This window comes from Lynx canadensis, chromosome A1 (genome assembly GCF_007474595.2).
Source record: "Lynx canadensis isolate LIC74 chromosome A1, mLynCan4.pri.v2, whole genome shotgun sequence".
Lineage (NCBI taxonomy): Eukaryota > Metazoa > Chordata > Mammalia > Carnivora > Felidae > Lynx > Lynx canadensis.
In genome coordinates this window covers 132,637,441-132,661,936 of record NC_044303.2, presented here as the reverse complement: position 1 = coordinate 132,661,936, position 24,496 = coordinate 132,637,441, and the positions used below count along the sequence as shown (strand labels likewise).

The following is a 24,496-nucleotide window of genomic DNA, read 5'->3' as shown; positions in this document are numbered from 1 at the left end:
TGCTTCATTCACTGCCCACATTCTAACACAACAACTGAGTGGGGACAAGATGACATTAACCCAAATAGAAAAACAAGAAAAATTACTGTGGAAAAAAATGCAGGTTTCATAACTGACTCTTCATGTCTGCCTAAAAATGTGGGCAGTGGATGAAGCAACTTGAAATGACTCAGTATTAGAAAGTATAAGTTAAAATCAAATAAATAATATTATATATGTAAACAATAAAACAATTTTATAGAGAAGGAGATCAGTGACTAGTATAGAGACATGTTCATATACGTACCAGTGTTAACATACTGAATGAAAAAATAAGGTTTTTAAATGACAAGTTGTTTATAAGAAGAATTCAAGTTTAAAACATAAGTTTAAAGGGTTGGTTTCTGTTTTTATGTAAATAGTGTTTAAAATCACTTAAAAAAATAATAACCGAAAACGAATTAAGTTTTAAGGTAGTAAAGACTAAACAATATACACATTGTACTGTGCCGATTAATCCTCTTGGGTACAGTACAAAGGAAAGTAATTTTCAAAATATCCCTTGGGTGACAAACATATTATTCACGGTAGGCTTTGGCAGCACATTTTATGCACTAGATTTGAAGATTTTGTGCAACTATCTAAATATCTAAAGCCTTGAATGAAACTTTGGTCTTTCTTGTCTTTCTGTAAAGAGTCTTCTTTTATTGTTTCTGTATGATTTTAGCTCCTTTTTTTTCTTGGGTTGCTTTTTCATATAGAAAAAGTTGGTCAAATTTCAGTCACCGACTTCTTATTTACTTGTGGCTTAGTAGGTTGAAATTCATGATTTAATGAGGTTACAGATTTTCTGTTCTTATCTTTGGTATCTCATATCTTTATTAGCAAGTGAAATAGTTAATCTACATTTTAATTTTTTATTGGAAATTGGGCTTTAACTGCACCTATGTATTTTCATATTAGATAATTTATATTATCAGTTTTGCAGAATCTATGGATGCATCTTTTCTTTCTTTAATAATTAATTAAAATTTTCATCTGATTATCCTATCTCTCTATTGCAAATATCTCAGACTAGTTGATTTGAAGTGAGATAACTAGTAATTGTAAAATTGTATGTTTTAAGTTTATGTTCCCCATATTTAGCTTTAGATTCTATTTATGTGTTATGTTTATAAAAGCGTTTTTCAAATATTTATTTTGAGAGAGAGAGAGAGAGAGAGAGAGAGAGAGCCCACAAACAGGGGAGGGGCAGAGACAGAGAGAGAATCCCAAGCTGGCTGCGCTCTGTCGGTGCAGAGCTCAATGCGGGACTCAACTCCATGAAATGTGAGATCATGACTTGAGCTGAAATTAAGAGTCAGACTCTTAACTGACTGAGCCAACCAGGTGCCCCTAAAAGCTTTTGTAATAGATATAAAATAACATTAGGAAAACTTGGGGAAAGACATTAGCGTCTTACAATCCTATACAATTTCACATATTTTGTCATTAATCTTTTCACTTTGATTTGCAGCAAAATGGCTTTCTTAGACTCATGTACTATATGAAAATGCTTATGCTACCTTTTTATAATGTGCTATATATTGCCAAGAAAGTTTCTTGAGTCATAATAGATTCTGTACAATCACTCTCACTTCTTAAGCTTGTGCCCAAAAAATTGGGTTTACACCATTGGTAGCACCCAAACACACATTGTGTTTTATCTGGTGAATTCCTAAGGTTTTAAATGATTCTAAATACTTTTTTAGAAAACAGTAGCGGCTTTGAAAGTAGGAGTCCAGTCAGGTAAACAAGACATACTTCAGATGGTAGCTGAAGGGAAAACAAACCAGCCCTGATTTAGCTGTCAGGGGGTTATAGCATCCTGAGATGAACACTAGACAAAGTACTGGGGGCTTAGAAGAATACTACTACAGACTTTTAGTGAGGGGATACCTTGGTGTTGGACATCAGGAAATGATCCCTCTTTCAACTAGCAGGTCTCTAATGATGCCAGGGAAGATTTTAAGCAACTACAGAGTAACACATGACTGCAGCAGTGATCAGCTTTCCATCACTTCTGCTTCGGTTATTATGTGACCATTGCTAGGGTTACTTGTGATTATATCTGCAATTACAAAAAATGTTACTGAAATTCATTGTGAGCAGGTTCATTAATATACATGTTATAATTGAGAGTTTACATGAAAATTTTTATTTTTTATTCTACTTCAGGACAGCATCTTGTACCATTATCCTTGTAGATCATCTGTTTATGTTTTCTAGGTATTTATCACTTCCAGTAGAAGTAGTGAGGAGATTGTAATGGCTATAAATACAAATAACAAAACAGTATAGTGTATACAGAGTAAAATAGTTGTATAATGTAGTAATTTATAAATGTTATGTGGTTTGTGGTTTTACGTACTGTCTTTTTCTGGGATACTTCAGACTACTTTGATAAAAATTGTAATTGTTTATTAATATTTTGTAGATGGTGAAACTAAAATACAGAATTTGATTTACCTACCCTAAGGTTAAAATAAAAATTTTTAAAGGTCTAGGGGTGCCTGGGTGCCTCAGTCAGTTAAGCATCCAACTCTTGATTTCAGCTCAGGTCATGATTTCACAATTCATGTTTAGTCCCAGCATCCAGCCCCATGCTGACAGGGCAAAGCCTGCTTGAGAATCTGTCTCTCCCTCTCTCTCTGTCCTTCCTCTGCTCAGGTGCATGCTCTTGAAAGAAAGGAAGGAAGGAAGGAAGGAAGGAAGGAAGGAAGGAAGGAAGGACAGAAGAAAGGGAGGGAGGGAGGAAAAGAAAGAAGGAAAGAAAAGGAAAGAAAGAGAAAGAAAAAGAAAGAAAGAAAAAGAAAGTTCCATTTTCTGTTAGATGTAGTAAATATGTTAATAAAGATAGCAAATATATTTTATTTCAGGAGACACTGTTTATCAGTTTTCATCAAATGGTGTCTCTTTCTAAATATCTTCTTAAAACAAAACAAAACCAGACAAAACAAAACTCTCCATTTTATCCCAGTCTTTTTCGGGAGAGGGGTGATCTGGAAATCTGCCCCTAAACATATTGTTGGGTTTATAAATTCTCAGGTATTTGAAACTGTAGGTATGGATATGAGTTTTATTTTCTTTTACTTTATGTAAAAAGTTAGGACCTCTTCAAGGCAAGAGACAAGTACAGATGAGCAGCATATAAAACAAGATGCTACTAGAACACCTAAAAAAAAATCTGCTAGCTGTATTAGTAAGTTTCTGAGGGTGACTGTGATGTGTTCTGGATGAAAATTCATCACAAATAAAACAGTATCAGTGTGTCCAAAAAATGTGTTTTTTTCTTTTTTTGCCTGTTTGGAGGAAAATTGCTGCCTGTAAAGCTCTGTAGAATCTATTGTCTCATTCCTCTTCCACTTTCCATTTGTCTCCTTTTTTCCTAGTAGAAAAGAATTATTAAAAGTAGATTAATGAAAACATTTTACATTAATAATAACAAGTTTAAACTTTGGAAGGAACTCACTAATGAGCCTATGTAGTGTAGAGGATGTAGGTGATCTTTTGACTGCTTTCTAAAAAGCACAGATTAATTCAAGACTTAGTCTCAGACATGACTCTACATTTCTTTATTTTGTTACTACAAATCATATCCTAAATATTTTTTGCATATATACTTAATGGTTCTGTGTAGTTCAACAATACCCACTACATAATTTACTGGTAACTATCAGTTGGTGATTGCAGTAATCACATGACACTTTTTAACAGAAATAGAAAAACAACCCTAAAATTCACAGGGAACCATTAAAGACCCTGAGCGGCCAAAGTAAATTTGAACAAGAAGACCAAAGCTGGTGGCATTATACTTCCTGATTTCAAAATATATTACACAGCTACAGTAATCAAAATAGTATGGTACTAGTGTAAATACAAACAGACCAATGGAAGAGAAGAGAGACCAGAAATAAAGCCATGTACAGCCTATATGATCAATGACTCTTTGACTAGGGTGCCAACAGTACACAATGGTTATAGTCTCTTTTGTAAACGGTATTGGAAAATTGGACAGCCACAGGTAGAAGAATGAATCTGCTCCTTATACCATACACAAAAATTAACTCAAAATTGATTAGAGACTTAAATAAGAGACCCAAAACTATACAGCTCCTGAAAACAAACATAAGGGAAAAACTTCTTGATTTTGGCAATGGTTTCTGAGATGTGACACCAAAAGCATAGGCAACAAAAGCAAAAATAGACAATTGGGGCTACATCAAACCAAAAAGCTTCTACACAGCAAAGAAGACAGTCAACAAAATGCAAATGCAGCTTATGGAAAGGAAGAAGATATTTGCAAATCATATATCTGATAAATGATTAATGTCCAAAATGTATAATAGCAATACCAAAAGAAAAAAAAAAAAAACAAAAAAAGAGAACAAAAACCAGTAACCCAATTAAAAAATGGTTGAAGAACTGAATAGACATTTCTTAAAAGAAAACGTACAAATGACCTGTAGGTATGTTCAAAGGTGCTGATCATCACTAATCATCAGGGAAATGCAAATCATAACCATGATGAGGTATTACTTTACACCTGTAAAGATGGTTATAATAAAAATAAGTAAATAAAAGCAAATACATAATAAAATAAGTGTTGACAAGAATGTGAAGAAAAGAGATCCCTTGTGCACTTGTGGTGGGAATGTAAACTGGTACAGCCACTATGGAAAATAGTGTGGAAGTTTCTCAAAAAATAGAAAATAGAACTACTATATGATCCAGCAGTCCCACTTCTGAGTGTATATCCAAAAGAATTAAAATCAGCATCTCGAAGAAATATGTGTACGCTCATATACATTGCAACATTATTCACAGTAGCTGAGACAGGGAAGCAACCTAAATGTCTACTGACAAAGAAATGGGTAAAGAATATCTGGTATGTACATACAATGGAATATTATCTGGGCCTGCAGAGATGGAGATCCCAACATTTGTGACAATGTGGATGAACCTGGAGGACATGCTAAGTGAAGTAAGATAGACAAGGAAGTACAAATACTATATGATAGCACTTATGTGCAGAATCTGAAATAGTCAAACTTACAGAAACAGAGTAGAATGGTGGTGGCCAAGAGACTAGGGAAAATTGAAAATGAGTAGGTACTTGTGGAAGGATACAAAGTTCAGTTATGTAAAATGAATAAGTCCTACAGGTCTACTGTACTGCATAGTACCTATAGTAAACAATACTGAATCGTGTACTTAAAATTTGCTAAGAGGGTAGAACTTATGTTAAGAACTTAAGTTCTGGGGCGCCTGGGTGGCTCAGTTGGTTAAGCATCTAACTTGATTTCAGCTCAGGTCACGATCTCACGGTTCATGGGTTTGAGCCCTGCATTGGGCTCTTTGCTGACAGCTTGGAGCCTGGAGCTTGCTTCAGATTCTGTATCTGCCTCTCTCTCTGCCCCTCCCCTGTTCGGTCTCTGTCTCTGTCTCTGTCTCTCAAAAATGAATAAATGTTAAAAAAAAATTTAAAAAAAGAACTTATGGGGGCGCCTGGGTGGCTCAGCCGGTTAAGCGGCCGACTTCGGCTAAGGTCATGATCTCGCAGTCCGTGAGTTCAAGCCCCGCTTCGGGCTCTGTGCTGACAGCTCAGAGCCTGGAGACTGTTTCAGATTCTGTGTCTCCCTCTCTCCTCCGTTCACGCTCTGTGTCTCTCTGTCTCAAAAATAAATAAATATTAAAAAAAAAATTTTTTAAATAAAAATTAAAAAAAAAGAACTTATGTTCTTAGGGCACACACAAAATGAGGAAGCTTTTGGAGGTGATGGGTATATTTAGAGCATAGTTTGTGGTGATGGTTTCATGGATGTATACTTATCTCCAAATTCATCAAATTGTATACATTAACTGTGTAGAGCTTCTTTGTGTGTCAGTCATACATTAATAAAGTGGTTTTAGAAAGAGAGAGAGAGAGAGAGAGAGAGAGAGAGAGAGAGGAGTAATTGCTCATGAACAGGTAGATTTAAGGACCAGGATAATACCAGAGAATTTGTTTTTCTTTTTCTTTAGTTTTTTTTTTTTTTTTTATTTATTTTTGAGAGATGGAGAGGGAGAGACAGAGAGAGGGAAGGAGACAGAAAATTCCAAACAGGATTCACGCTGCCAGCACCAACCCCAACATGGGGCTCCAACCCACGACCTGAGCCGAAACCAAGAGTCGGATGCTTAACTGAGTGAACCACCCAGTGCCCCAACACCAGATAAATTTTATAGATACCATAGCTTTGTTTAATTTATGGAAATTTTTTTATTATCTATGAAGTTTGTCACTGTTCATATAGACTTACAATTTAGCACATAAATGCGTAATAATGTGTTGTACATTATTACTTACATTAGTGTAGAACTGAACAATGTTTTTATCAATGGACCGTGTATTCTGAACCATAAAATGGAAACACATGATCTAATACATGGTTTCACAATGCAACCGAATATTTTAAATAAAATTCTTCTCACCATTCACTATTACCTATGACCTCAAATTGATTATTGTTAGATTTTACTCAGATACTGTTTCCAGTGACCAGCAGCCAATTTGTTCTTGTAAACTTCAGATGGCGAAATGTATGACAAGCATGCAAAGTGTTTTTTTTATTTATCTGGCACATGGCAGACATTCAATAAACATTTCCCTTTCTTCTATGAGTATCTATGTCATCCATGATATCATTCCTGTACAGTTGATATGCTGGTCAAAGTGCTGTAGGAGAATCTAAGCCATCTGCATTTGGGGAACATATGAAGATATTCCAAGGGTCACATTTTGACACATTAACATCCTTCAGTCTCAGCTCAAATACATTTTCTCTTCAGACAGGCCTTCTGTCCAGTCTACCTATAGAAAAAGTCTTCTCCCAGTTTTTGTCTTTCACATTATACTTTTTATTTCCTTCATAGCATTTATTTCAAGCCATAATCATCCTGCTTATTTGATTACTCATTAACTATTTAATTGTGATCTTCTAGGTAAGGTTTTCCCTAACTACTTCCTCTAATACTGCAGGTGCACATATGCATATCACATACACATGTGCATGTGTGCGCACACACACACACACGCACACTCCCTGTCATTTTCCTCTATTTTCCTCAAGATTTATCACTTTTGCTAATTCATCTTTATTGCCTGCTTTAACCCCTAGAATAGATTTTACCTGGAGATAGGGATTTTAATCTATTTCATTCCCTGTTCTTTTCCCAGCACTTAGAACAGAGCCTGACACATGGTAGGTGCTCAACAAATATTTGTTGGAAGAATGAGTTGATAATTGTAATAGAACAGTAAGTTCCACAAGAGTAAGAATCCCACCTACCTTGTTCATGGCTGTTTATATAGTGAGTGGAGCAATGCCTGCTTTATAATAGGAACTCAAAAAATATTTGTTGGATAAATGAATGAGAAGAATTATTTGCTGAAGAGTTAGTGCGGAGAGGAACTTTGTGACTACTTTGTGTATTTGAAGAGCTGACAGAAGACTAGAGTTGCTGAAGCTCTCAAAGCAAGCCCTCATAAATGAGATAGGCAAAGAAAATAGGAGCCAAATCTGTTTGTACCTTATAGGCTGTGTTAAGAATTGTAGGTTTTTATCTTAAGAGCACTGGGTAACTATTGAAGGTGTTTTAATGAATGAGACCAAGAGGGATATCAATGTGCAGAAAATCACAGAATTTCTAAGACATATTGTGTTTTAGGAAACAAATGTAATTCTGTAATCTGGGGAAACCATGTTGGAAAATGGAAGACTTTTACAAAGTGGTCCATATGCTCCTCCCTCCCCTCTTCTCTTCCCTCCAAAGCACATTCTACACAGAATACTAAAGCCTCTCTGTCACTGTTGTTACTCCCTGTAGCAATACCCTTGCTTTTGTAGGTAAATGTAAATTTATTCTTTTTATATTGTAGGGTACTGCACTATAACTCAGATGAAATGAGTGAAAATGTTTACGTATAGAAATTCCATAATTTTGGCTTAAAGATTGAAGAATTTTGAGTCTCATGATGGAAACAGAACATACAAATAGAAAGTATGATGTAACTTTGGAAATTTTAAGCCTTCTCATTGATTTTGAATCTTTCCAGGGAAAATGTGTTTGTGTCACACTCTGTATTTTACTTACAGGTCATCAATTAAGTGATTAATGATAAAATAATCTATAAATGGTTAAATACACCATATTTGTTCCACCCATTCAGCGATGACAGATTTTTAGTATCTAATATTAGAAATGGAAGGTCACAAGGAATATATATGGTTATATATAAAACTGAAGTTATTGATTTGTAAGAAGAAAGTATGGTTGATATTCAGTCAACCCCAGTGAATTGTGCACATTTTCACACCTAAGGAAATCTAACTAGTAGGCCAGTTTGTTATCAAAAGCTATTTGGCAGGGTGCCTGGGGGGCTCAGCTGGTTAAGCATCCGACTTGGTTTCCCCTGGGGTCATGATCTCACTGTTCTTGGTTTGGGGCCCTGCGTCGGGCACTGCGCTGACATTGTGGAGCCTGCTTGGCTTTCTCTCTCTCTCCCTCTTTGTCTGCCCCTCCCTGCTCATGCTTTCTGTCTCTCTCAAAATAAATAAATAAACTTGAATAAAAATAAAATATTTTTTAAAAGTTGTTTGGCAAGCATAGAATTAAAATAGAGGATAGTATAAAGTATTTATATTAAAAAAATTTTTTTTTAATGTTGTATTTATTTTTGAGAGAGTGAGAGTGCGAGCAGGGGAGCAAGAGGGGGACAGAGGATCCAAAGCAGGCTCTGCACTGACAGCAGTGATCCTGATTCAGGCTCACGAACTGTGTGTGAGATCATGAACAGAGCTAAAGTCTGACACTCAACTGACTGAGCCACCGAGATACCCCTAAATTATTTTTATTAACATGTTAATTAATAACCATAAGAATACCATCAAGCTATATCTGCCTGAAGTATAGCTATTTGCAGACAGGGTGGCCTGCTAAATATAAGATAGTTGAGTTGTCTAATCAGGGTATCCTCCCCCTGGAGGGTACTTAATAAAGCCTGATGTGTTTTGTCTCTCAGACTCAAGTTTTTAATGTTTTAATGCTTACTACCTTTTGTTTATTATTTTATCACCACCAATTAGCTAAGATTCAAGTCATTATTTCTTTCTACTTGAGAATCATTCTAATAAAAAGACTTTATTAGTCTTTTTAAGGAATTGTTGGCTACCTACCAAATTCTTTTTTAAGAGATGCAGATAACTTGGGAAAGGACGATAGTGAAATACTTAGAAGTACATATAAGGGAAGTTTAAAGAAATGGAGTTTGAGTAGCCTATAAAAAAGGAAGTTAAATGTTGGTCTTAAAACTGTCTTCAGGCTTTGGAACATTTATTATAGTTTGATTGTTGGTAACAAATTGTTCTCCTTCCCTACCAAGAGCATAAAAAAAAAACACAGTCATCTTCATTTTTACAGTTGGAAGGTTGTAGATTTGGTAGTAGGAAGAATTTCAAGTTATTAAATATTGGAATGTTGCACTGAGGGAGATTGTAGAACCACTTTCCTTGAAGATTTTAAGGTGGTATAAATATTCTACAGTGTGGTTTGGTATGGAAATAAAATTCATGGAATTATTTTAGCACCTCAATATTCTTTTGGAGTCCAAACTTATATACTTAACAAAAAGTTGATTTTATTTTTATTTTTCCTTAAAAGTCAATCCCAAATTTTAGGTCTGTAGTCCCTGGTAATCTTAAAGATCAGGTATTTTTACTTTGTATTTGCTTCTTATTAAAAAAATAAAAAAAAAAAAACACATTTATTTTATTTTGAGAGAAGGGTGGCATAGGGGCAGAGAAAGAGGGGGGCAGAGAATCCCAAGCAGTCTCCTCGCTGTCAGCATAGAGCTTGATCTTGAACCATGAGATCATGACCTGAGCCGAAATCAAGAGTTGGATGCTCAACCAACTGAGCCACCCGGGCAATCCACTTTGTGTTTGCTTCTTAGAGGTAGTTTTTTAAACTATTTAATCATTTTCTTTTAGCCTCTTCATATTAATAATTATTTAACTTGCATTTCTAGATTAATTCTTTGATATATATATGTGTGTGTATGTGTGTGTGTGTGTATACATACACACACACATAGATATATATAAATGTATGCATATATATTTGTATGCATAAATACAACAAAAATATATGTCTTTCTAGGATCTCTTGTTTTTAAATTACCCACACAACAGGATTAACCTATTTAAAGATGAAATAAGGGTACATTATTCTCTTTCTTCAGATAGCTACTAAACACCTGGAGCCAGGCCACGGGGTCACCATATGTTGGTTTTCAATTTTCCTTTGTGTGATACCATGATAAGTAACCTTTCTAATCACTGATGCTCCTTTCTGACCTCTTCAGGCTCTGGTCTCCCCCTTGGCCGTCAGGATCCTTTATTACAAACAGCTGTTGAGAGATGTTACTGATAGGGTAATGAGGACAAAGAAATTGTTTCATATTCAGAACCAAAGACCCAAGATGGCATAGGGTTTAGGGCTTCCCAAGGGCAGAAAATGTGTATATCTTTCTTCTATGATCTTTACAATTGTTTATAAAAATTTAAAAACAAAACCAGCTAGCAATAAAGAGGCCATTTTCTCTTTGTTTACTGTTTTACTTCCTTAATGATGTAGTAATTATAAAATAGTTTGATAATTTTATAGTATCTCTTTTTCTCTATGTAAACTAATAATTTAAATTTTCCCGGGTAAATCATAGGTCTCCTCTTCCCATTTTTAAGTATCATTTAACAGCTAGAATTATGAAAACATCCAGTTGTATTGAAAGGGTTTTTGGCTATAAAATAATCAATTATTCTGCTCTGATCAGCAGAGATCTAGTCAAGTTTTTTACAAAGTTGTTTTCTGAATATCAAGTATATTATTTTACATTAGATAATTACTTTAAAATTCTAACCTTTATATGTATTTTTATTATGATTTATGTTTGCTATTTTTTTATTATTGTTAATGGTTGAAAAAGGTATCATTCATTTGAAAAATCAAATAGACTAGAAGCCTAGGAATTGATATTAAAATTTTAAGTAAGTAAAAATATTTTAAATGTCTTGTCTCATGGAAGATCATGGAATACTTTTGAAGAGTGTGGTAACAGTATCTTTTAAAAATCCAAATACAAGGTGTTGTTATATTCAGAAGTTTCAATAATAAGAACAACATATAAGTTGATGGCTAAATTCATAAAATGAATGTTTATGTTATGAATTGGTAAATAATAGTCTTAATTTGGAGATAGCTTCCTTTAAAATACAGGCAAAGGATAAGAGGGTATTATGAACATTGAGTGATATTTTATATTACATTAGATTACAAGTAAACATTTTCTAATTGGCTAGTGACTTTATTCAACTGTGGTACCTTTAAGAGAAATGGGAAAGTAGTTTAGTTGTGTGGAGATATTTTAGGCATTAATATTAGACACCTGATTCAAACCTGATTTAATTTGGATTGAAGCAAATTGCTAAATCTTTCTGAACCTAAATTTTCTTACACTTTCTGAGAAGATTGTAGTGATGATTGAATAGATACAAATATGAATAGACCTAGCCTGGGTATAGGTATAGACCTATACCCTGAAAAAGTGTTAGTGTTAGTTCTTTTTTTTTTTTTTTTCCTGCCTACAATATTGCTACTTAGAAGTTGTAAAGTGTAAGCTTAGGATCTTCAGTAATGAGAGATTCAGTTTTATTTCATCATTCTGACTTTTGGAAGAATTTGCTATACACTGAACTCAAATCTCTCCCTTTGGCTTTTATCCATTTATTCAACTGACTTCTCTTCTAAGCTAGCATGTGTATTTTTTTGTTTGTTTATTTTGAGAGAGAGAGAGAAAGAGGGAGAGAGAGAGAGAACCAGCAAGGGAGGGGCAGAGAGAGAGGAGAACAGAGGATTGGAAGTGGTCTCTGTACTGACAGCAGAGAGCCTGATGAGGGGCTTGAACTCACAAAGCCGAAATCAGATGCTTAACTGGCTGAGCTACCTAGGTGCCCTGGCATGCATATTTTGTCTCCGATTCTTTATATAATTGGCTTTTTAATGTCTAGGAAAAGCGTTTGAGTTTCAAAAACATGACAAACAGTAAATACAATCACTTCTCCAGATATAAAAGCAGAAAATGCCAGAGAAATAAAATGAACAAAGCATAATTAAATATCATTTATTTAGCTACAACATGTGTTTCTGTGATGAGAAGACACATAAGAAAATTGACAGACTGTGGAATGATGCCAGTCTAATGTATAAGTCTTGTTTGTTCATATATGATTATTTCCTAGTGCGTTAATGATGTGATGCTCAGGTAAGCTTTCTCACAAAGAGAAAATTTGTAGTATTATATATAGTGTCATAGAAAAACACCCAACTCCAAAGAAGGGTCTTTATTGTCCATAGTAGATAACTTAATGGCTCCATTCCCAAAACTCTATTTAAACAAATCTATTAAAATCATGAGGCCAGATGAAGAACATGTAAATATATATCCCTTTGTGTTATTTTTTTAATGACTGATAAAGAAGCTATAACTTGAAACCTACTCATAAAAATAATTTTTATGAAAATGGTTTCTGTTGAAGGCAGATACCCTCAAAGACCTACATCTCAAAGGAGAAAGCATCACAAGTCACAGGGTTTAAGGCTACAAAGGATCAATTGATTGGGCTGCTGGGATCAAATGGCAGCAGAGATTTAAGAATGCAAAGTTTTTCATTAGAACTCTTGATGTTTTTGTTTGTTTTCTGGCTACAAAATTACCTAGATTTTCAGTGGTCTGCTCCAACCATATTTTTCCCATAAACCCTGTTTTCTTCATAAGTAATTTTGTATAATGCAAGGGTTTTCACAGAATGCATTTACTACATTTCATCAGAAAGCTTGTATATATCAGAACCAAGAGAGGAAGGTAAGGGTGTGCCAGAAATGAAGACGAGTTTTAGTTCAAGTGCCAAGCTGGTGAGCTGATGTTTTCTATGTTAGGATAGGAGACGTCTTGGGCATGACTGAAGGATCATTTATACTGTGAAGAAATAGGTAAATGGAAATGACGAGTAAGCTTGTCTGCCCTTTGCTTTGGATGGGGAAAAACAGCTCACATGAGAAATTGAAGCTCCTAGGCTTGTGACTCACATAAGAACAGAGTATGACTTTGTACAGTCTACCTATGTAGTGTTGACCAAATAGATCAACGTGAAAAGTGGTGAAACAAAAAACAACTGAAACTTGGGAGTGTATAATAGAAACAAATGTGCAAAGCTATGCTTCTACAACTCAGGAAGCACAGGATGCTCCAAGAAAAAAACAATATTCCCTGAAGATAAGCTTGAATAGAAAATAGCAAACAGCATGAGGAAACAATCCACCATGAAGTGAAAGATTAACACCCCAATAGAAAAATATATGGTAAATATGAAAAGAATTTAAGAGACATGGCGGTTAGAATGACAATATCCAATGTAAGTTGAATAGAAGTTCCAGAAGAAGGAATGGTGAAGTGTATATTAAAAAAGATAATAACTAGTAATTTTTCAGAATTAAAGAAACATATGAATTTAAAGCATGAACCCCAAGTAGATAAATAAAAGAACACCTAGATAACGGTGGTGAAACTGCACTACAGCAAGGACAAACTCTCGAAAGCAACTAGAGTTCATCACAAAGAAACAGTGATTAAGACTGAGAAATGATTTTTCATCAGCCTCCATAGTGTACAGGTGACAATGAACTTAACACCTTCAAATGCTGAGGTAAAATAAATGTTAGCCTAAAATTCTATATACAATTAAAATATCATTTTAAAATTGAAGGCTAAATAAATGTATTTTGAGACCATTAGGAACAAGTGTTCCTTGCTAAATTAACTCTTAAAGGATGCATGTCAAGAGGAAAGAAATTGAATTCAGAAGATAGTGGTAAGACATAAGAGACAACTGATTAATAAATACATTGATATGTTGAAAAAATATTGATTATCAAGTTTTGGGCAATGAGTGGTTCACAAGCTTTTAGGTTTTTGTAGGCAAAGAAAATTTCTCCCTGAAAATTAGCAAATCAACACAGGGATGCCAATTTTTAATTTTGCCAACATTTTGCAAAGACTGCCATTAGCACCCACATCCTGCCTTCAGGAACCTTACAGTCTATTGTAGCACATAAAAAGTAAAAGGAATAAAACTAATAAATTAGAAGAGGCCATTAAAATAAAAAAATTAGTTTCATGAAAAATCTTACCACATTGACGTCATTCTTCTAATTTCGTCACAGAATATCAAAAACTCTAAAGAGCAGTACCAGTCTATAACATTTGAGCTACTGTCTGATTATACCCTACCTTCTCTCTGGTTCCTGTAAATTCTGTGATAGTGTTATTTTTTCATAACACTAACATAATGCCTGGTGAATGCCAGGTGAATGCCTGGTAGATGTTCTAATAATATTCTTGAATGAATGGGAAATAATGTCATTTTGTCTTACCAGGCAAACCTCCTCTTTGGTTACAAGTTGAGTCCATGAAATTAGAGAGTCCATTTCTAATTTTCAGTGTTATGTAACAGAGATTCCCTTAATGAACACTGTTGGTAACTTCTCTCACCTTCCATGAACTCAAGGGCAAGCACAAAACCCACATTTTTCCTAGAGAGTCTCCCAAAATAAATTTTAGGGTTAGAGAAGGGAACCATCCTAACACACAGGAAATGGCTTATTAGTTCATAGAAATCATGAGAGTAATCTTAATAAATCTTATCTTCTCCTATAAAGGATTATGAGGATGTGAAAGAGAACTATGTTCTTCTAGAGCTAAGCTGGTGGGTAGTCAAAAAAATCATCAATCTGTCTCAAAACTGTACTCTATCTAATATATTTTATTTAGGGATATTAATCCATCTACTATGATGTTTTTTGTGTGTTTTTTTTTTTTAATTTATTTAAGCAGTCTCTATACCCAATGTGGGGCTTGAACTCCTGACCCTGAGATCAAGAGTCACATGATCCATTGACTGAGCCAGCTGGGAAACCCCTACTATGATGGCTGCTGTATAAATTCCCCAAGAGCCAAAAAATTTCAGAATACATTTAACTTATTAGTGAACAAACTTGGGACCTACTTTAGGGTACTTACATGGCAACTGATATACATATGCATATACCTATGCAATAAATATATGCATTCATGTTCTAGGATCCAGCAGTTTAAAGAAGGGTATTTCTGAACATACGAATGTGTTCCTATATTCTTTCATGAGGTGTGCCTCTTGCTATCTTGGTATGAAATAAAATTTTCGTAGTTTTTGTCTTTCGAGTGAGTATTTTTTTTTTTAATTTTTTTTTCAACGTTTATTTATTTTTGGGACAGAGAGAGACAGAGCATGAACGGGGGAGGGGCAGAGAGAGAGGGAGACACAGAATCGGAAACTGGCTCCAGGCTCTGAGCCATCAGCCCAGAGCCCGACGCGGGGCTCGAACTCCCGGACCGCGAGATCGTGACCTGGCTGAAGTCGGACGCTTAACCGACTGCGCCACCCAGGCGCCCCGAGTATTTTTTTTTATCTTGGGAAGTCTTAATGGAGATACCACAATCTTTATTACCCAAGTTGACATTCTGGATAAGAGATTTGTCTGAAAACTCTTCAGAGCCTTTTCTGAGAGTAATTTAACATCTTGTAAGTATTTCCTATGCATAGATTTACAGTTGCATACTTTAAACAGTAATTTGTGAGAAGTTAATGCCCTAGCAAAATTTGAATCCCCATGAGCCCACTAGGTAATATAATCCTGTTAGCAGTGGGAATCTACCTTTCAAAACGTGTCATTCTCTATAGAATAAGGCTCTGTCAAAGGGCTGTACTGTGAATCCTTGAGATTAAAGTTTTGGAAATAGTATCTTGAGCACTTGCCATTTTAGGTAGAGATTTTCAAGGCACTTTTGGAAAATAGAGTTTCTTTAAGTTAACTGCATAGTATGTTTTCCTAAGAGATGCTATGAACATTGTCCTTTTCAATGATAGGTTTTTCATTTCACAGTTCTATCTAAACTTAGGCTTCTTTTACTTTAGTCTTAAGTAAGATTTAGACATAATAAAAATCATAAAGGTTCAGAAGTATGTATAGTCCAGGATTATGGATAATTTTTTGTAATCTTTTTTTTTTTTAATGTTTTTATTTATTTTGAGAGAGAGTGTGTGCGAGCAGCGTAGGGGCAGAGAGAAGGAGGATGGAGCATCTGAAACGGGCTCTGTGCTGACAGCAGTGGCTTGAACTCACTATGAGATCATGACCTGAGCTGAAGTCAGATACTTCACTGACTGAGCCACCCAGGTGTCCCTTTTTGTAATCTTAATACATTTTTCTAGCAATGCTTCTCTGTTTTTGTGAACACATTTTTCTTTGAATATGGTTATTTTTGATGCATGGGACAGTATTTTAAAACCCTAAAATGTTAGTTCTACTGCTTTTCTAATATTAAACTAAAATAATATAATTAAGAACATATATTAGGAAACTGTCTTCTATAGAAAAGGAATACCAAAATAGTATAAATGACCTTCTCATTAAATAGGAACTGAAGGTTTGAAAGAAAGTAGAATTTGTAATACACTGAATTGTAAGAACAAGAAAATTATCTTTATATAATGATCCACAGTACCTGCTGTTTTTCTTTTTTTTAATGTTTCAACTCTCTTCTAGTTCAGTAGTTCTCCAAATAGAGTTTAAAGTAGATAAATAAAGTAAAATTTAAGTAGGTAAATAAAGTAGACATTGAAGTAGATAAATAAAGTCAGTAAAGTAGGTATAGATTAGATTTATTCAAAAGCATTTTAAAAGTCTAATAGAAATTGTATGTCTCCTTTTGTGCCTGGTGGGAAGGAGCACTGCAAAAAGGAGCCCAAAGAGGTCCCTTCAATATGCTATATGCTCTGGGGCATTTCTCCTTGTAGGAATAGTGAACCAGCGAATTAAATATGTTACTGCTTTATTTCTGAATTGTGTTTATGTGACATAAGTTTTATGTTTGAGAGTTAAAAGAGCAGTTGGGGAATAATAGCATTAAAGGGAATGTTATACATAAATTTATCTTTGCACTCCAGATTAATATATTTTTATTACATATATATATTATCCTAAATAGTCCTAGTTTAACTCAATCACGTTTTATTTTAAATGTGTATTTATTTATTTTGTGGAGAGAGAGCATGAATGTGAGTAGGGGAGGGGCAGATGAGAGAGAACCCCCAAGCAGGCTCCGAGCTGTCATCACAGAGCCCAAGGCAGGGCTCAATCTCATGAATCTTCAGATTATAACTGAGCCGAAATCAAGAGTCAGGTGCTTAACCAACTGAGCCACCCAGGTGTCCCTAAACACTTGTAATATCAGTAATGGTGCTAGCTTTAATGATACATAAAAAGAAACTGAAAATTATGAACACTTTCTTCAAAGTAGGGTTTTTGTTTTTGTTTTTCCTGTTAGTTAAAACAGTTCACCCAGATATATGTTGGCCAGGTTACTTTAAGTAAGATTTGACAGACTGGGATGCCTGGGTGGCTCAGTCTTTGTTAAGCATCCGACTTCAGCTCAGGTCATGATCTCATGTCTCATGAGTTTGAGCCACACGTCAGGCTCTATGCTGTCAGCACAGAGCCTGCTTTGAATCCTGTCTCCCTCTCTCTCTGCCTCTCCCTTGCTCATGCTCTCTCTCCTTCTCTAAAAAATAAATAAACATAATAAATAAAATAAAACAAACATCGACAGATCACTATAGTATGAACAAAATTAAGTATTTTATATATATTGCCAATATTAGAATAAGTTTTGTAATTCTCCCATGCTAAGGTAGAATAAGAAATCATAATAAAGAAGACAAGACAGCTCTGAACAACATCTGAAATACGTCACTTATGAAAATAACACATAAATAGCAGCATTTGTTCAAAACAACATTTCCCTTTCATGCAGGTGGGCTACACTGATGAGCTGCAAATAATATTGCTAGATTAGAAACTACACCCTGCCCATGCCCAGGGTCTCTTTTTTTCTTTTTAAAATGGTCTTTAGTTGGGGTGCCTGGGTGGCTTAGTATGTTAAGCGTCCAACTCTTGATTTCTGCTCAAGTCATGATCTTGGGGTTGGTGAGATTGATCCCCACGTCAGGCTCTGTGTTGACAGGGCAGAACCTACTTGGGATTCTCTCCCACCCTCTCTCTCTGCCCCCTGCCCCCCTCTTTCTCACTCAAAATAAATAAACATTAAAAAAAATAAAATAAAATAGTCTTTATTTGAATTCTTTGGTAGGTCAAGGAAAGCATCTACCTGGTAACACTTTATTAATAATTGGTAAGTTTTGCTAGTGTATATTTTTGAGAGCAATAAACATATATCCTTTCTACATTTTCATCCCTTCTCCCTACTCTTCTATAGTAGTGAAATTTCCTTTTTTTTAAGAATTTTTAAAACAGATTTTCTCTTTAAGCAGTATCTACACCAAAAGTGGGGCTCAAACCTGCAATCCTGAGATCAAGAGTCACATGCTCTACCAACTGAGCCATCCAGACACCCCAGTTTATTACTGAAAATTCTGCATGTCCACTAAAATAAGATTATAAAGAAAAATGTTTAAATGACTCTGCAAAATGGGTAACATCTTCCATAAGAACCGCCTTCAAAATCTTCATCCCTTATGCTTCAACAGCAGAAAAACACCTGGGATGTCTTTTTAAAGTAATGCTGAGTGTACATAGGTATATTTTATGGAAGAAGCAAACATGATTTTAGTCTCTACTTCTGATCAACTTGCTTTTGCCTTCTTTCCCAGGAAGTGTGTAGAGAGCTGTGGTGTCTCAGCAAAAGCAACCGCTGTGTCACCAACAGTATTCCTGCAGCTGAAGGAACACTCTGTCAAACTGGGAATATTGAAAAGGGGGTAAGCTGAAATGATTTATTAGCTCTTTGACAAATAGACTAAACTGATCAATTTCTGGTGTTCGTATTGAACCACTAGGAAATTATGCATACTAATTTAACATGTATTTGAGAAAATAGTAAATACCTAGCCTAAGGAGTTAATTGACACATACTGGTATCTGCACACTTACAGTGTTCAGCAAATTACCGTGCTTATTTATTTTCTGGCTTAGTTACACTTTTCTGTGTGTATACATATATATTTGTACAGAATATCCAACAACAATCTTATAGTCATATAATACAGTCTCTTTAGTCATATAAGTCTAGGTTTCTTTCTGATAAATAATTCCCAGGAAAATTATGTGATCCAGAAGTAGATTTTATAACTAGAGTCAAACTAGAGTTGATTTTAAATTACAATATGAGAGAAAGGGCTGGTATTACAGGAATAATTAAGCATTTTTTCTGCGCATAGAAATTGTAGCTAAATAATTTTAATTTCATCATCTAGTTTTCAAAAAAATATCACTACTAAGAATTGTTCAAACAGATAAGAATAGTTTATACTATTTCTGAAATTGTTTAGGAGTTGCTATATATGTGAATTCTAGAATTTATTGCTACATACTGAATTTACAATAACCACGACTGTCTTCTGTTCTCAGTTCTGAATTCCATGTTGGGGTACTTTCAACAAAGATTACACTGAATTTCAGTTTGCCATCTGATGTTTAAATAAAAAGAATGAAAGCTGTTGGGCAGCTGTCACAGTTTTATTAATCCTTGCTGACGGCTTCATTCAGGACCCGTGACCTAGTGCCATGTTGATGGCTTTTCCATGCTGAGTTTGGAAATGTTGGTAAATTGTGCTAAATGTATGAATTGATAGGGTCATTTTTAAAGGATTAAGGATCTTTTTTTGAGACTTTGTAAGTAGCCAATAAAAATACAGGGACCTTCACACACTACCAAAAATTCTTTCTTTTTTTTTTCACTGAAGTAATAGAAAATAGTAAGAACTGCATTCTTGAAACAACAGTCTAGGTTTATTTTGGAGTCAGCAGCTCTTGTCAATGACAAGTAGCAATTTACATGAGTCTGGACTTAGAAGAAATGCAAAATAGTAAGGGGGGGAATTTACAGTGAGAATCTTTCTGTCTATTGCCATTGATTAATTATTAATCTTGTGATGTAGTCCATGGGCCACATCACTAAGCCTGATGGCTCTTTTTATTTTACTTTATTTTTTAATCCCAAGCATAAAGAATTCATTCTTTTAAACATCTCAGAGTCCTGCTACAAGCATTCGATGAATTATATAATCACTTCAAGTAAGGAAACCATGAATAGTGGCTGAGAACACACAGCTCAATCCCACTATATTTTATATGGTAGACACATATTTAAACTATCTCAATCATTAACAGTGAATTTATGAAGAAATATTCTTGTTAAAAGAACCCCTTGCATACCTCATGACATGCGTCAACAGGATGCCTTGGGCTCCATGAAAAACTGTTTAAGAACTTTGTAAGTGTAGCAAAGTCTGTGTACCAAGAGATCATTCATATTCACAACATCATAGTTTCATATAGTCAATATGTTGGATTTCACCATCTAAAATGAATCTACAAAACAAACATTAGCCATTCTTTCAGAGACATGGAAGATCAATAGCTTTAGAATGGCCCTAACAAATCTTAAATGAATGAATAAAAAGAACAAATACATATGCAGACTCATAGAAAGAAAAAGCACAGAGCGCTATGAGAAGACCCTCAAACTATCTCAATCATTAACAGTGAATTTATGAAGAGGTTTTCAAAGAACTAGATCAACCTACATGTTTAATTAAGTGAAAAAAATACAAAGAACTAGAAAAGGGAACTGAGACATTGTTTATGTTTTTTTTTTTTTTTGCTAACTGTACTTGCCAGTTATTTATTTATGAATTTTTACTGTTGATTTCAGTTATTGTTTTTTCCATAAAGGGGAAGCATGTTTACTGTTGCCAAATGCAATTTTTTCTCTAAAGCCTATATCTATTTGGAAATTAAACCAGAAATCAGAAATTTGACCCAGAACAACCATGTAAAAAGCTAGTGAACAGTTAAAGTGAAACTGAAATTTCAATCAGTCTGGTCAACTTTGTGTGGCATTAACATATAGTTGGCATTACCAATAATGATGGTAATGATGATAGTAATGAATATTTTTAAAGTATTTACACTGTGCCAGATACTTATTTGTTCTGTTTAATATTGGCAAAAAATCCTATGAGGTGGGTACTGTTTTAAATCCATTTACAGATGAGGAAAGTTCAGATATGAGAGCCTAAGATTACACAGCAATTTAATAGCAAAGCTGAGCCTCCATACCAGGTCTTTTTTCTTTCTTTCTTTCTTTCTTTCTTTTTTTTTTTAAGTTTTATTTATTTAAGTAATCTCTACACCCAATGTGGGTTGAAACTCATGACCAAGAGTCACATGCTCCTCTGACTAAGCCAGTCAGGCACCCCTGGCCGAGGTCTTTCTGATTCGAAAATTGAAAATTTTGTCCCTCTAGACTGCCTCCGATTTTAGTTTACCTTCAGATGGGGAATTTTGCAGAGAAAAAATAATTTTTTTATTGTCACAGGAATAAACTGAGTCACTGAGCTTGAGATCAGTGGTAAGAATATATTTTACCCTTTAATACTAAGTGGATTTTTCACTTATCTACCTGTAACAATATGTTATCTCAGGAATTACAATAAGAAAGAACTGTGGGCAGAACACTGAGATAAGAATATACAATTGTATATTGTATACAATTGGTAAAATAATGAAACTCCACTTTATTTATTTATTTATTTATTTATTTATTTATTTATTATTTTTAGAGAGACAGAGTGTGAGCAGAGGAGGGGCAGGGAGAGAGGGAACGAGAGAATCCCAATCAGGGTCCATGTGGTCAGTGCACAGAGCATGACACGGGGTTAAACTCATGAATCATCATATCATGGCCTGAGCTGAAGTCGGACGCTTAACTGACTGAGCCAACTGGGCGCCCCAGTCACCACTTTAAAATGAGAGAAATCTATTTCCACATTTCGTAGAGATCTTGTGAGGATGGAATAAGATAATATCTCAGTAAGCTTTTAGTGGGCTTCTTCAGAGGAAAGGTGCTAGTGTATATTACTAGAGCATCATCATTCATTTCATCATTTTCCAACCTTAGATGATGGTGGGCAGAAAATTCTTCACCACACTGTCTTAACTGGCACTAATGAGCATCAGAGAGTATAAGCATGAGTTTGAGTGTCTGAGAAATTTGAATGGAATACCCATGACTGACCTCTGATCTCAACTCTGAATTTTAAAACTACTCTCTTCAGAAGGAACAAGAAAAAAACCTACATCCTGTCTAGCCAGCAGGATAAAACCAAAGCTGCTCATAGTTTTTTGAATAAATCCTTTTTTTCTTAAAAGAAAAAAAAAAAAGTTTGGGGGAGGGGAAAAATACTGCTCAAGTGATAGCATAGACATATCCAGAGTACTGGATCCACAATGATCTCGTCAAATTCTGGCTGCAAAAGATATGGGATCCCTGCCCGGGGGCGCAGTTCCACAAATGTTCCATGTAAGTATGGGAACTGTTCCATGCACATTTAGCAGATGGAGTAAGAAATATGGCCAAAAAATTAAAAACTGATCTTTGCGTGAGTCCTGGGGGGTCTGACATCGCTATTACAGCCATTGGATGTTTGCCTGAATAAGCCATTCAAGTATTGAATAAGAACCATATGGTCTGAATGGATGTACTCAGGGACAGTAGCATTAACCAAAGGAGGAAATCTGATGAGCCCAGACGGTGCCCTGGTACTGTGTGTCCATGGGTCACACTCCTACAAATCAATCAATATAACTTTCAGGCAAAAGAAACTTCCTTAGGCATGGCATCAACAATAGCCCTTTGGACAGGAATCGGAGGAATGCCATGCATGATAAAATAATAAAGATTTAGACTCTAAAAACTTTGATAGTAGAGTTGGCATTGTTACTGAACAGGATATTAGGAAAACCAAAACTCAATCTTTGCAAACTCTGATGGTGACCAAAAAGGTTTCAAAAACTTGGCTTATAGCCAAAAGATTCATTTATTGATTCTAAAAGACCAATTAGAGATATATCCCAGCATTTAGGCTTTTGAATACATGACAATGATTCCTATTATCTTTGCATGAGAAACAGAGGGCTGGATTAGAATAAGATTATTATATGCCCCTTTAAAGCACTAGATATGTAATAGGACATTTGTAGCACTAGATCTTAATTCACTTAGAGTAGAATATAATATGTTTTGACTGGGTCCCAAACTATAAACATAGGAAGTGAAAAAAGAATAGTCCTTTCAATTGCTCTAGAAATTTAAATAGTATGGGATGACAAGTTCTGATTTAGAATTTGGGCTGAAAAAAAGCGTTTACATTCCCACACCTGCACAGTGGAAAGATAAGGCTTTTAATAGTGCTATGCTCCAATTCTCAACTTTTCTGACTTGGGAAGAATGTTCCATATTGAGTCACCAATATCACTTCCTTCAGAATCTTAGGATTTCCTTAGGGGTCTGTCATTCCAGATGCTGGCTGGACCAAAGTGTTGGCTATGGTACAAGATCTACCATAATCACATTCTAAAGTGGTTCTTATTAAAAAATATATATGTATATATATTTTTAAATACTGTATATACCCATCTTGAAATTTTCCTTCGTTGAATTCTGACAAATTCTCGTTTAGATTGTTTGATTTGTAGTATATCTTGTTTGAACATAATTCCCTGAGGTAGATCATGAAATTTAGTGGTCTAATATCAAAAAAATGTTATTTAAGGATGGTTAAGTGTTTCTTAATAAAACCTTTAAAGGGGCGCCTGGGTGGCGCAGTCGGTTAAGCGTCCGACTTCAGCCAGGTCACGATCTCGCGGTCCGTGAGTTCGAGCCCCGCGTCAGGCTCTGGGCCGATGGCTCGGAGCCTGGAGCCTGTTTCCGATTCTGTGTCTCCCTCTCTCTCTGCCCCTCCCCCGTTCATGCTCTGTCTCTCTCTGTCCCAAAAATAAATAAACGTTGAAAAAAAAAAAATTTAAAAAAAAAAAAAATAAAAAAAATAAAACCTTTAAAGCCTCACTGGAATGATTGTCTTTCTAGATAGTTTTAATAACATATTCATTTTATTTAGAAGGAATGTAAAAAACAAAAATGAGCAATATGATATTTTATTCTTGAAATGTGATAGTTTCACTCCATCACCTTTCCGAATCTGGTTTTACACGCCTGAATTAGCAAAAAGAAGGCCAAATTTACCTAATTTATCTAGAAAATTTAGGCTGAAGGAACACATCTGATAATTTAGAATAGTCCAAAATCACTAGATTGGATATAACCTTTGAGAATAAAGATCTAGTCTCCATCTGAATATTTAACATCTGTAGTTTAAGAAATGAAGTAAAATCCTATGCCTGTAGAAATAGAGGCTTTACAGGT

The 24,496-nt window shown here is 34.9% G+C and overlaps 1 protein-coding gene across 1 annotated transcript in view; it reads left to right on the top strand.

Annotated features, from left to right (window-relative positions):
- The window catches only part of ADAMTS6 (ADAM metallopeptidase with thrombospondin type 1 motif 6), a 297,415-nt gene that overhangs the window by 169,018 nt on the left and 103,901 nt on the right, over positions 1-24,496 (top strand). The window contains exon 11 of the mRNA XM_030321954.1: positions 18,882-18,989. Within this exon, the coding sequence (XP_030177814.1) occupies positions 18,882-18,989 (108 nt within the window). The remainder of the gene's footprint in view (positions 1-18,881; positions 18,990-24,496) is intronic.